Below are 14,738 nucleotides of genomic sequence, written 5' to 3'. Positions count from 1 at the left end.
CTTCATCTTTCCTCCATTAAACCCTAAGTTTTCTCTCTTGGTCACATATAGGGAATAATATTGTAGAAATACATATTAGTTTTCATGAATGGAGCTTTCACTTGTCCCTTATTCGCCTTCAGACGAGGTATGATCGTAATTTTTTGTGTTTCTTTTTGTGTTTTTCATTTACTGTTCGCGATTCGTTCGGCGAACCAGTACTGAACGTTTCTCAATTGTTCGACAGATGGGTACCGAACACAACTAATATATTCGGTGGTTACCTGCCGAATGAAAATTACAAAAAAATTTTAAAAAATCCAATCGGTGACTGTTCGCCGAATGAACTTATAAATTTCGACAGCAATCTACCGAAAGTTTTACATATGTTCGGAAGACATCTGTCGAATAAGTATTTTCTTTACGTAAAATCGATATTGTTTGGTAGTCAACTGTCGAACGAAGGTTATTGGTTCGGCAAATTACCACTGAACAGTACCATTTCGTTCGGTAACCTTCTACCGAACAGATTCATTTCGTTCAATAACCTTTTACCGAACGTATTGTTTTAACATTATTTTCATGTTTTATGTGTAGGATGATGAACAATATGAGCAATATGGTGGTGCTTCTACTCGAAACAGCAAGGTTGAGGACTACATTGGGGTCGGGGTCGAGGTTGAGGTCGAGGCCAAGGTTTTGATCGAATACTCACGTGACTATAGTAATGAATTCACAACAAACGAGCTATGAATTTGTTATTTGGGAAATATATGTTGTAAATGTAGTTGAAATGTGAATAATGTAAATTATATATGTGTAGATATTTCATTCGAGGGATGCATTGGTTAACTGGGCACGTGCACAAGGAAGGACGAACAACATAGTCATTGTCATTATGAGGTCTAATACAACAGGGGTGAGGAAGAAGAAAGCTAGAGTGTTCCTTGGTTGCGAACGAAGTGGTCGCCATAGGTCATCCAAGTATGATGTCGATAGTTGTATAGTAAAACGTCCTAAGGATGGTAGGAACTCTACTACAAAAAGATGTGAATGCCCCTTCTCATTAAAGAGTGTGCAAACTGGTAATGAGGATGAATGGATGCTAAGTGTGGTATGTGGAGTGCATAACCATAGAGTTTTAGTTACTGGTGAAGGACATTCATTTGTGGGGAGATTATCTGAAACAGAGAGTTCTTTATTGGTGGATATGTCTAAGAGTTTAGTGAAACCGAAGCAGATTTTGACCATCTTAAAGGAAAGAGATTATTCGAATACAACAACAATCAAAACAATATATAATGTCAGACACCGCAATAGGGTGAAAGAGAAGGCTGGAAAAACTGAAATGCAGTGTTTGCTAAGTAAGTTATCTGAACACAAATACTTTGAGTGGCATAGATGTTCTGGTGGTGATGATATTGTGACTGATTTGTTTTGAAGCCACCCCGGTTGTGTTGATCTCTTTCGTGCATTTCCACATGTATTGATCATGGATTGTATGTATAAGACTAATAGGTATCGTCTGCTACTCTTTGAGATTGTTGGGGTCACATCCACAAACATGACTTTCTCAGTTGCATTTGCTTACATTAGTTATGAGAAGGAAGACAATTACATTTGGGCTTTGACTAGATTGAGGTCGTTACTCAGCGATGATTGTCTTTCTGGTGTGATTGTCACAGATCGAGATCTAGTACTCATGAGTGCAATCTCTACAGTTTTTCTTACTGCTAGACATTTATTGTGTAGATGACACATTAGCAAAAATGTGATGGCAAATTGCAAGAAAAAGTTTGGAACCAAGGATGATTGAGATAAGTTTTATAGTTCATGGTATTCCTTGGTAAATTCAACGTCAGAAGATGTATATTTAAGAGACTTACAGCAGATTGAATCTAAGTTCGGTTGGGTTCCTGGAGTTATTGACTATTTGAAGGACACTTGGTTGATACATTTCAAGGAGAAGTTTGTGGCTGTATGGACAGACACATATATGCATTTTGGTAATACAACTTCCAATAGGTAAACACTTTCACATATTTGGCATTACTGGTTAATTATTATATTGTGTTGCATATAAACTAACTTGACTATATTAATAGGGCGAAAAGTGCTCACGCGAAGCTAAAAAGGAACTTGGCTCTAGCCAGCTTCCCTTTGATACCTCTTGGGCACATATACACTCATTGTTAGTATTGCAGCATACACACATTAAGGCATCATTTGAGAAGAGTCGAACGTTTGTCCAAGTTAAAATGAGACAGCCATAATTGAAGGATTTGATTGGTTATGTGTCTATGGCGGCATTGACTATAATTGCTTGTGAGATTGGCCGGTAATTTGGATACTAATTCAACTATAATTACTACCTTGAACACTTCATTAATGTGATGCTTACTGACTAATATAATTCTTTTTTTTTTATAGGGCCGATTCGAATCCGACCGGAACATTACCGTGTGATTGCACTATTCACCATACACATTGTTTGCCATGTGCACATGAGATTTTGTCGTATATGCGACGTAAGATGCATATTCCACTTGATTCAGTGCATCCCTGTTGGAGAAAGTTGGATATGCTTCACGAACCACAAGTCAAAGTGTCAAATCCACCGGTTCAGTCAACACTTGATAGACTAGCAATATGGATGGAAGGACAGAATGAGGACACTAAGAGGATGATAAGTTTGAAAATAGAAGAGCTTATGAATCTAGAGATAACGGGGCTAAAAGAACCGCGTGCGAAGGTAAAGACTAAGGGCGCCCTAGTAAAGCCGAAAATTCTACCCGCCGTTTGCCATCTGCCTTTGAGTATGCACTTTCGGGTCAAGGTAGTCACTCACCATCACCTACAATATGTACAGTTGGCACCAATTCGCCAAAAAAGATGCCAAAGGCAAGAGTATCCAAATTGAAGGTATATAATTCATTCGGATGATCCTACTTTATTTTAGTAATACTTATTGCATAATCGAATTTATTTATATTTTTATATAGGCATATAAGACATCACTCACGTCATCTGTTCCGACCCACCGGTATATACAGCAATTCAAAGCTAGCATTAGGCCATTCATTACCGGTGCCACTGATGTGAAATCCGACGGTCATTGTGGCTATAGAGTCGTAGCTTTGGCTTTGGGGTTGGGTGAAGATGCGTGGTGGAAAGTGCGCATAGATTTATTCCACTTGTTACGGTCATTGTCCATCCTATATGAGTCCATATTTGGTCGATCTCGAGTTGCTGAGCTAAAGTATTCAATTGAGTATTTTGAAGAACCTCTTCTTGCACCAAAGGATTATTGGATGGACATGCCGGAGATAAGATATGTTATCGCGACATGCTATGGTGTAGTGGTGACACATGTATCTAGGTCGTTATGCTTAATATGTCTACCATTTAGCGTACACCCAGATATACTAAAGATATCCGAGATTCGTGAGATTTGTATCGGTTTTGTCAATGACGTTCATTTCGTACAGGTACACATTGAACTATATGGTGTGTTTTATTGGATATTTAAATTATCTTTAAGACTCATGTGTAATGCTATTTTATAGGTACACTTAGTACCGGATCACCACATGCCACATATTCCTACCGTGTGAACCTTGTATGCCACCGAAAGCGCAAAAATGTGGTATACTAGAGACCAACATCGCCTTGAGCAATTCTAAGAACTTGTGTGCCATAGTGATCCATCCACACAAGAACCTGTGTCTCTTGATAGTGATTGATTATGTTCTGGACTTGATGCATTTATATTGACTTATGATGAGATTATTGTATTATTTAAATATATATAAGTATGTGGATTTATCATGGCAAGTATATTCATTTTTGTATATTTGGATATTTTTTTTGCATGAACCTAAGTATTTCACAAAAATAATGAGGTAGTTCAATTATATAAATTAACCATAGTATTTGACATAAATAAAACCTTATCTAGTTACACAAACTACAAAAATATCAACGCATAATCATTGGCGGGGACGCCGTCTCGAACCTCGTTGGTATGTCATAGTGTCCTGCAAGTGCGTCCCCTGTAAAATATGTTGCAAACTCTGAACCGACTGATAGAGGTTAGTAGGACATGTGATAGCAACTTCTTCGCCCATGTCAATAATCGGCTGGGTAATCCGTAACATACGAGCCTCGCGCTCCTAAAAGCCAAAATATACGAACATTAGCAGATGCAGTCGGAAAATGAGAAAATTTATTATGTAAATTTACGTACCCGATAGTATGCAATATCCGATGTGGCGTGTGGGTCAAATGCACCTCTACGAGTAAGGTTGTGGACGATTGGATGTGATATAGAGGTGAACCAATCGATGTACCCTCTCACAGTATCTGATGGCCGCCTCACCAGTATACTGCGCGCTTCCTCAGACAATACGTGATTCCCCCATGCCTCCCACATACCAACTAAATAATTATACATAGGTCTGTACGAGTGCGCATTCGAACCTCGAACCCCCTGAAAAACCGCACGTGGTGCAGGGGGATCATCTGTACCCTCCCAAACTGCCTAAGTACTCTCTCGGGACAATAAGGGTTAACAACATCAAAACACCTTATCATTCCTGTGAAGAATGCTATAGCTAGCAATGTGTGTGCTTGTCTTTGGGATTTGTATGGTTCCCAAATAACCTGAAAAAAAAAAAAACAATAACATTATATAGTTGAAAACATTAACATAATAATATAATCCTAAATTTATAAAAAGAATTCTAAATTACAAATATACCTCGTCAACCGACAAAACATCAAGTCGTTGATGTATTCTTTGCACTGCTTCAAGATCACTGCCACCATCCCGCCTTGGAGTCCAGCGGAGTGCACGAGGTGAATTCTCAGAATAATTCATATCGTACGATGGACCGAAAATGGTGTGCATGTGCTCATACACCCAAGCTTCTATCAGTATCATATATCCGCCGATTTGCTTGACACCAGCTCGAGAGGCAAATCCAAACTGCCTAAACAACCATGATAGGCATCCAGCGCCCCATGCATAATGGCTAACGATATCTAGATCAGTGAGCAGTCTGAGATATTGGACTTGTACCCTTGTGCCAGTCTTATCTACAAACAGGGTACAACCCAATAAATACAACAGATACACCCGAGCTGCACATTGAATTTCATGCTCAGAGTCGGCATCAGTGACATCATTAAAGCACATACGTAACCACTTTAATCGTACATACTCACCACCAAAGTCCATCAACTGCTCTGATACCTGATCCCTACTAACTCCTAAATATGCAGTTAGTAGATATTCAGAATCAATTTTATCCTCGACAAGTGTAGCCACTGGTGCACCACCAACCAGAATGCCTAAAATGTTGGCTACATCATCTAGTGTGATGGTCATCTCACCAAAAGGCAGGTGGAATGTATTAGTCTCCGGATGCCACCTCTCAACAAAAGCGGACACCAACACTTTATCAACTGTACGGTAAGAACACTGCACCAGTGATGTCAACCCATAATTAATGACATATCCCTTCAACCGGTCATTATCTGTTCTAGCCCACAACTTCCACTCACGAAGCTTGGTGGTTTTGGACATGCACCTAAAAGGCTCCTGTTCCTAATTCAAACATAACCAAAGAAATTCACTCATTATTACTGCAAGTTACACAAGCATATAATACCAACTGTTAAAGATCATACCTCGTTATTCCAAATGTCAACAGCTACGTGAGTTCCATAACTTCTCAACAGGGACGTGTCAATGGGACCTCCCGGGAAAGGCTCAGCAAGTTCGTTGTGATTATCCTCATTGTAATCCTCAACGGGAACCTCAGCTTGTTCAGGATCTGCCTCACGACTAGCTCGTGCTTGTACTAGCCTTCTTCGCCCAGAGGCTGTGGGTCGTGTTCTGTGCACATCATCGGCAACATCGGGGACTTCCCCTCTGGATGAAGATGCACCACGTCTGACTCTTCTTCTGTCCATCCTATATTTTCAAACAAGAAATTGAAAATTGTTTTAGCAAATATATGATTTTTCAAAAGCTTAAAAAAAAAAAAATCAACACAGGTGGTTCGGCAGTTGGCTGTCGAACCAAGTGGCAACTGTTCGGCAGATGGCTGTCGAACCAATTCATTTCGTTCAGCAGGTAACCACTGAACTAATATTCATTATTCGGCAGTTGGTCGTCGAACCAATATGAATTGTTTGACAGTCATCTGTCGAACCAAAATAGGAAAATCTGAAATTTTGCATTCGTTCGGTAGCGTACTGCCGAACCAATTCATTTCGTTCGGTAGCTGGCTGCCGAATGAAATGAATTCGTTCGGCAGACCAGTGCCGAACGAGCTGCGAAATCAGAAAAAAAAACCCCTAAAATGCTCACTTTAAAACCCGAAATCCTCCCTACAAATCATCTCAAACAGACGAAAACGGTAATTGGGATGGATTAACTAATTGAAATTAGATAAAAAAGTATTAGATTCACATTTAAATAAACAAGAGAAATGTAGGTTACGGGAAAACTCACTTCTAGTGGCTGTGGTGGGGATATGAGTGGAAGAAATTGGATGAGACCACTGATGGAGTTCACGGCGGTGCTGACGACGGCGATGACGGCGGTGATGAAGCCAGAGGTAGGTGTCGGCAATGGGTGAAGAACCGGTTAGGTGTGTGCAATGTGGTAGGGAGGGTGTATAGTATAGATGTGTTTGTGGGGGTATGTAGTGTTTGGGTTGAGAGGGTGTGTAAGGAGAAATTTAGACATATTAGTGAGATTGAGATATTTTGGTCATAACAGGGGTGTGTTAAAAAAAAATTTTATATTTAAAAAATTAATAAGGGGTGTGTAGGAGAAAAGTGTGTGCAAAAAGAAAATTAGGAGTGTGCAAATAACAGCTCTCAAATTTTAATACATATCCATCAAGTTTTCCTTAATCGCCAAAATAAATCGAAATAATCAAAATAACCCAATAATTTATTTACTCCTCACGTTGAATGCCCGTAACTTTTAAATTATAGCTCCGATCAATGTACGGTTTGCGTCTACGAGCTCGTGAGTTCGAGACCTGTCCAACGAATCCAAGCTCGAAACCAAAAGCCCAATAACAAAAAATCAACTTTGTTATCATAAAACCAAATTTAAAATAATAATTTATAATTTATCACAAAACCTTTTATTTTTCAAATAATGGGAAAACATTTAAAAATGTTCCCAACTCACAAATAAAATTCAGGGATAATTCAAAAAAATTTCGAGACTTCACAAAGAAGTCGTAGGAGTTTGCCTACGACAAGAAGATGATTGGTTATCCACCATTTTTGGCTTTATGAGAGTAACAAATGATAATTACAATTATGGTCAAAACCCTCCAATATTCTACCCATCACATCTATCTTACTCAGTTGATTCTGATAGTAACTCATAGGTACAACAAGAGACAAACTCTCCAAATGAGTATGGTTATGGGCAAATTCAACCACAACAGGTTTATAATCCATAAGGTTGGCATGTTGGGATTATATGCAAAGTTACGCTGGAGAAGTATCTTAGGGTAATTATTTTTCGCAGTACACCTACACTGGACATGATGATATTAATGACAGCGGAAATTTTGAATCTGCTAGAAACTCTATATGGTATTGAATACTTATTTAATTCATAATTTAATATTGTAATATAAATAAATTTGAGATGTTATTTATATAATTATTAATTAGTGACCCATTTTTTTAAATAACACATATAGTGTGAATTAGCCTAGTCGGTGGCTTGGTTAATGAGATTGAGAGGATTGTGAGGAAATGAATCTGCAATTAATGGATATACAAATATTAAATTAATTTGTTTTGGTTTAGGGCAAATAGTTTGAACCGTCCATCGCAAATAGCGTTTGGTTCAATTTATGAACCAATAATTTTATTTTTTTGTAAACATCGAACCAAACCGTTTCACATGGTTTCATTTGGTTGATATTAATTTTTATCAATTAACCCTCTTTCCTTTTTATTTTATTTTTTACAAAAGAGGATTGCATACTTTAGGGTAGGGGTGGGCATCGGTTAGGTTGGGACCCAACCCGCCGGCCGCCCAAGAGGCTCGGGTTGCAATTCCTGTAGACCGTAATCGCCCAAATAATAGGCAGTTGGCCGAGTTGCGCTAGACTCGGGTTGCAGCCTATGTCAGTCAAGTTCGGTTAGAGCTAACAATGACGATGAGAAGAGAAATTTGGTGGCAACGACGCCGAAATCCAATGAAAGCTGACTCATAATTCATAAAAGAAAGGGAGAGCAAGAAGACTGAAGAAGAAGAAGTCAATAAGACTAAAAAGGAGAGTGAAGAGAAGGAGAAGAGAACCGATGACGAGAGTGATGAGGGGGAGAAGAGAACTGAAGAGGAGAATAGGAAAGTGAGGCGCATGAGAAGAAAAGCTTGGTCGTGGCTAGTGGCTAGGTTTTAGTGAAAATATCAGATACACAGCGAAATGGATGAGGGGTATGAGAAGAAAGAAATAAGAAAAAATAAAAAATTATATTATTTAATTGTGTGGGCGGGTCAGGTTGTCAACGGTCGATGGAGGCCCAAAGCCAAAATCGAACCATTTATAATCGAGTTGGGCCACACTAACGTGGACTCGACCCAACCCGACCAATCAGGCCAGGAGGTTTGGTCGGGCCTGCGCCCACCGCTATTTTAGGGTGTAGAGTCGCCATTTAGAACTTACATTTTAGGTTTGGTTGTTTAACACTTTTCACACCTGAACTTTGAGATCAATCTTACTTCACCACTTAATAACAAAATTGTGCCAACTTACCACCTTGATTTAAATTTTTTGCAATGTCATACCTTGAGCAGATTCCATCACAGTTTATGTTAAAAATAAGCATGTGTGTCGCATGTGACCATTTTTTAAGGAGTTTCTTGGTCTATTTATGTCAAATTGGAAGTGTATTTGGAAGAGTTTTACTGTATTTAGGGATATTAAAAGTGCAATAGCTATAAAGATAACTTTTCTTCTTTTACAAACAATCTTTGTTTAATAATGAAAATATTTCAAATACACTTCTAATTAGACATAAAAAGACCAAAAACAGCTTAAATAAAAGGGTCACGTGTGATGCACGCACTTATTTTAATGGAAAGTATGACGAAATTTGCTGGAGGTCTTATATTGCAAAATTTTTTAAATTAAAGTGGCAAATTGATACTATTTTGTTATTAGATGGTGATGTGAGATTGATCCTAAAATCCATGTGGGTAAAGTGCAATAAAACCTTTAGGTTTTAACTCTCACGTTTTGAGTTACGCCCAAAACTTGAGAATGACAACCTAAATCCTAAGCATTGAATAAATGCCAATTGGTAAGAGATTAAATCTGCTGAATCTACACTCGTTGATTGATCGGCCCCACTATTGATTGTTCAACACCTTCAACCAAAATTTTTTTTATTCGACTATTAATGTATAGTTAAAAAACAAAATTGTACGGGTCATATCCTGACCACATTGTAGAGTGACCCTAATAATGTGGTCCCTTTTGATAAGGTGGGTCGCTTAGCCCAGGTATTAGTTGCACCTGTTTTGGATATGGGCTTTAAAAATTCTTGAACATGCACTAAATATTATATGTTTGCGCATTTAATTATTTTGGGTGTTAGCATGGAATTTTTGTGTGTGTAATCGTCACACTGTCACATTGTGTTGCTAATTCACATGTTCTAATATTAGTGGCTAACAGGTTCACATGCACTTTATGACATTTTCACTATAAAAAATTAAAAAATATAATCTCGCAAAGAATTGTTCATGGAACTACTATATATCAAGAATCTTCAGACCATATTTCCTATATCATCCTAATGTTCATTGACATACCATCATTTACTCTGTTATACACTTATACTTAATAGACGGGGTAATAGTGCAATTAGACATCGATGATATGAAACTTAAGAGTATTAGATATAATATTAATAAAATATATACACATTATAATATAAATAAATTAGTAATATCAGATGATAGCGTACAGTTGTACCTAAAAATTACTGATCGAAATGACAAGTTGGCATGCGCGTAAGCATCCATAGTGCCATATATGGTAAAAGTTGTCTGCTTTGCACATTAATAGGTGTAAGCATCCATAGTGCCATATATGGTAAGAGGGGCAAATAGGAACTTCAATCCTCTTTTTTTTTTTAATTGGCGAAAAAGGTAGAGTTTGTTTTTCGGAAAAAAAAAAAAAAAAAAACTATATAATGGTAGGATGTAGTGGAATAATTTAAGCCCTAGCTGTTTTCCTGTAAATAATATAAAACTTTTACTTTAACAAACATTGGACTTGTGTTTTGACCAAAAAAAAAAAAACATTGGACTTGTGATTCTTCAGACAAAAAAAAAAAGACTTGTGATTCTATAAACATACAAAACATTGTTAAACACGAGGCAAGAAGGAAAACAATATGGTCGTTAGAAAAAACAAATTAAAAAAAAAAAAAAAAGAGGGAAAAAAAACATGGTTTTGACTTTGGACTTTGGAGTATATATGGCCACTGTAAAACAAACAGTACAAGAGGGAGAATGCCGCAAACAGAATTAGATGGATTGATTCTTACCAAAAAAAAAAATTAGATGGATTCATTCTTTTTATAGTTATACTATCCTTAGTGTTTGACCAAAACCAAATCAATTGCATATTGCCATATACACTACACTAGTATCAATCTAAAACAAAATCAAGATTTTCATGCTCCTAATCCAAAACATGGGTATTCATGGTCAACTAATTGCTCAATTAATTAGTTGAGCAAGAAGACTCTATAAGGCTCCATGTTGGGACATGTCTGCTACATAAACCCTTGTGACTTGCGAGGTGTATGTCTTTACTCATTAATAAGACAATGATAATTGATAATTGGAGGAGACAATATGATTATTAGGATAGTCCTCTTGTGACGTTTGGCTTTTGGGTAAATAGTGTTTGGAGGCTGGCTTTTGTCATTTTCCAAATCATCAAATTATTACAAGCCTAGCTACTATAACTTGGTAATGACTAATGACCAAAATAATTGACCAAAATGACCCAGAGCTTATGGTCAGTCTACTTAGAATCACTTTTCTTTCACCAAACTCTGTGGGTCTGTGAGTTGATGGAATATGCACCCAAATGATTTTGGACCTTTTCTTTTTGCATCATTAAGAGATCTCCTACGATCTCAACCCACTTATTTGGGAAAGCAAATGGTCACATCTCAATCCATACACGTGTTGCACATCGGAAAATCAAGTATCGAGTTTTTCAAGATAGTAATTCTTTTTATTAAGAGAGCTAAATTTTAGTTATGTTTGGCAAAAACTCTAATAATGTGTTTGGATAAAGAAATTTAACTCGGTATTTTGTTAAAAGTTAAAATTTGAGAAATGAAAATCTTCAATTCTCTTGTTTGGCCTCATTAACACGGAAATCTTAGAATTCTTCGTGAAAAAAATAATGGAATTTGAAAGTCATAAATTATGACTTTAAATTTCATCTAAATAGGTGTCATTTCCAAATTCCATAACATTTGAGATTTTAAGAAAAAAGACCCACCCACCACAACCACCATTCAGACTTGGATCCCTGCCAGTTTTTTTCCTACTAGACTATACCTGACTTTTGATCTCAGCCTTTAATAATTATTTGTGACTTAGATCTTGCCACATTTACAAACTTTTTTTTCCACAAATAATATTAAGAAATTAAAAGGTTAGAAAAACAAAAAATCATAAAGCCCACTGCCCACCCATCTCCACCCACGCCACCTCTAACCATCCTCATAACCTCCTCCCTTTTATTTTTCTCTCTTATTTCTCTCTCTAAACTCTCTCTCACTTCCCTCAACCGGCAGCCGTTGCAGCTTTGCCATTAATTTTTTTTTTTGGGTAACAGTTACGATTGTGATAGGAATATGTTGGGCTAATCTTTGTTTGGTCTGCCATTTGGGATCCCCATCAATCTGATCCCAACCTGATTTCCAAGTTTATTATAAGAAAATGCAATTAATGGAGATGTTTTTTTTGTCTTTGGTTGCTAGGCTCTTGGAATTGGAGGAAAAAAAATCAATCTTGTGAAGAAATTTTAATATACAGAGAAGAGATGGGGAGTATATAGAGAGAAGAGAAGAGAGAATGGAAGAGAGAGACGAGTGTGGTTGGAGACTCAAAGGGAAGGGAAGGTGGTGGCGTGGGTGGGTAGTCGGTGGGGCTTTAATTAAAATTTGTAATTCATGTCATTTACAAAATTCTATATACATATATCCAAACAATAGAAAATGTAATTTATAGAAATTTAAATAACGAAGTTTTAAATTCTATCATTTATGAATTTCTGTGAAAATTAAAATTCCTTCATCCAAACACACCGTAAGAAAATCTCCACTTACAAAATTTATAAGTTGTTCAATGGACATGATGTCCGGAAATAATTTTCGAAAAATATAAATTTTACCGGATAAAAGAAATGTAATAATATTAAGAATCAAAACTACAATGAAATTGATCTTCCTCTAAGCAATGGAAGCTAATGGAGTACAAATTAATTAACTCAAGCAATTTTATCATGCAAGCTTGTCCAAATCCAAACGCAAATCATGAGATGGCTTTCTTCTTTGTCCATGCATTTATTGCCAAGTTGAATTTAGGGGTTGAACCCAGACCCATTTTCTTTGGAGCATTAGTCTGCCATATAATGACATTTTTGTGCATGTGTCTGTTTGTGTGTGTTACAGTTGCCATTGATGTACAGTTGCACCACCAGACAAAAGGACCGAAAGCAGTAGACAAACAAGGACCAAGATAAGCAAGATAAGGTGATCTTCTCGATTCTCATTTTCCAATTCCCCATAAAATAACATACTTCCCTTATTTCTTCGATTTGTATCCTTCATTCACAATGAGAGAGAGAGAGAGAGAGAGAGAGAGAGAGAGAGAGAGAGAGAGTCATGACCATCTTTTCCATTCACTCCATTTCACACCTAAACAAGCCTCACCAACTTTCACCATATACACTACATGCATGTACACCTAGATTTCATTTACTTTGAGGCAATGATCACAGCTTATTACAGCTATTTATATATAGTTGTGATGAGGAGTAATGTTAATTAATCAATATTGAAAATAGAATTCTTTGTTGATTCTTTTTGTTAATTTTTTTATTCATTGAGTTTTAGAATTAAGTTTTATGAGTTTAGGTCATTTTAATATTTAAAATTTATATTAGAAAAATAATTATATACAAGTCTCAAACGACATACATTTATTGAGTATCTTGCTGACCACATACCACATTTTTAATAAAGGTAAATCCACTTTGGTGAATCTTACATAAGTAGGAGTTAAAAATCATTATATATAACCATAACAAAGCCACATAGTATATATAATCAATCCATATAAATTCAATGTACCTCTATTAAATAGTTACATAGTATTATTCTTTAATGTATATTTTTATTCCGAAACAACTTTATTCTTTCTTCTAAAAAATATAATTTATCCCAAATTAAATTCGATCAAGTGGGAATTCATGCATTCGGCTTAAGTCATTTCAATTTTATATTTTTATATGGTCAAAGATCTTTATTAATCCCTTACCAAAAAAAGATCTTTATTAATCCTTTCTAGAAAGAAAATGTTAAAGGAAGATTTTGACATGCAACTAATTAATCTTTTTTTTTTTCGAGATAGACAACTAATTAATCGATCTTTGAGTTGGAACCATGGCCCAACTGAGCCAATTTATCAGCAGCAAATTCTTCTCTCTATAGACATGAGAGAGCTTGCAGACCCAATCTCTTTTCAATAAGTAGTGACAAGCATCCACCAAAGTAGCCATGTCCCATGGTGATTAGTTTAACCAATAGTACCTTGCATCAACAGTTTCTATAAAAACTCTACCTACAACAATTTTCCAAATGCCTCAATTTGTGCAACTCAAATGGGCAAAAAATAGTCAGCACAAATTAAAATTTTGATCACTGTTCAGCTGCCAAAAGCGATTTTGATCTCTCTATTCTTTTCTCCTAGTGTGAAAAGCCATTTACTAGTAAGCCACATTTGAAGTTATTATTGAACTATTAGGCTTGTAAGAGTAGCCAAAAGCTCCACATGGCCCATTGCAGACATCAATCTGATTCCTTTTTGTCCCTTTCCTACCGTAAAAAGCATAGAGTCCCATTACAGCATTACTTACTAGAAAGGGTTATTACTTATTACAAATATGAAATATCACCTCCAAATTATACCATGTTTGAGATTTTGTCACAAATTAAATTTTTTGACACGTATTTTACCTCTGAAACTCAACTTCGCTATAATTTAAGAAGTTGCAATAAACTCCTATGGTTTATTTTGGTTTTAATGGTTTGATCATGTAGCGGCGACATAACAGAAGGTAGCATCAAATTAATGTAAGTGGTGATAAAAAATAGAATATTAAATTATAATTATAATATGTTAAAAGTTTGATTCTTTTTAATATAAAAAATAAAAATAAAAATAAGGGCTAATTACAAAGTAACCCTCCTAGGTTTGCTATCATTTTCAATCCCCCTCATAGGGTTTTTTTTTTGTAATGTAATACATATAGTTTTCAATTTAAGTCAATATCACCTATTGGCTATTGCCAAACTTCATTTAAGTTGACCGTTTGGTCAACCGTTAAGCGGTGACACAAAATGCGTGAGATTATTATTATTTTTAAGTGGAAACCCAGTTGGCACTAGGTGGA

At 36.2% G+C, this 14,738-nt stretch overlaps 1 protein-coding gene across 1 annotated transcript; it reads left to right on the top strand.

Annotated features, from left to right (window-relative positions):
- The first annotated feature begins 88 nt into the window (after window positions 1–88).
- LOC147273518 (uncharacterized) lies at window positions 89–1,420 on the top strand. Its single transcript, XM_086228232.1, has 3 exons — window positions 89–127; window positions 577–675; window positions 803–1,420. The coding sequence occupies exons 1-3, from the start codon at window positions 89–91 to the stop codon at window positions 1,418–1,420; spliced, it is 756 nt and encodes a 251-aa protein (XP_086084358.1).
- Window positions 1,421–14,738: the final 13,318 nt, after the last annotated feature.

This window comes from Dryas octopetala, chromosome 9, assembly GCF_963921425.1.
Source record: "Dryas octopetala chromosome 9, drDryOcto1.1, whole genome shotgun sequence".
Lineage (NCBI taxonomy): Eukaryota > Viridiplantae > Streptophyta > Magnoliopsida > Rosales > Rosaceae > Dryas > Dryas octopetala.
The sequence above is the reverse complement of the archived record's forward strand: the minus strand, read 5'-3'. Positions and strand labels throughout refer to the sequence as shown.

Excerpts from the sequence above, each read along its gene's own strand:
- LOC147273518 (XM_086228232.1), top strand. The coding sequence starts at position 89 with ATGGAGCTTTCACTTGTCCCTTATTCGCCTTCAGACGAG. Across the intron at positions 128-576 it reads CTTATTCGCCTTCAGACGAG|GATGATGAACAATATGAGCA; the intron begins GTATGATCGTAA and ends TTTTATGTGTAG. Across the intron at positions 676-802 it reads AGGTTGAGGTCGAGGCCAAG|ATATTTCATTCGAGGGATGC; the intron begins GTTTTGATCGAA and ends ATATATGTGTAG.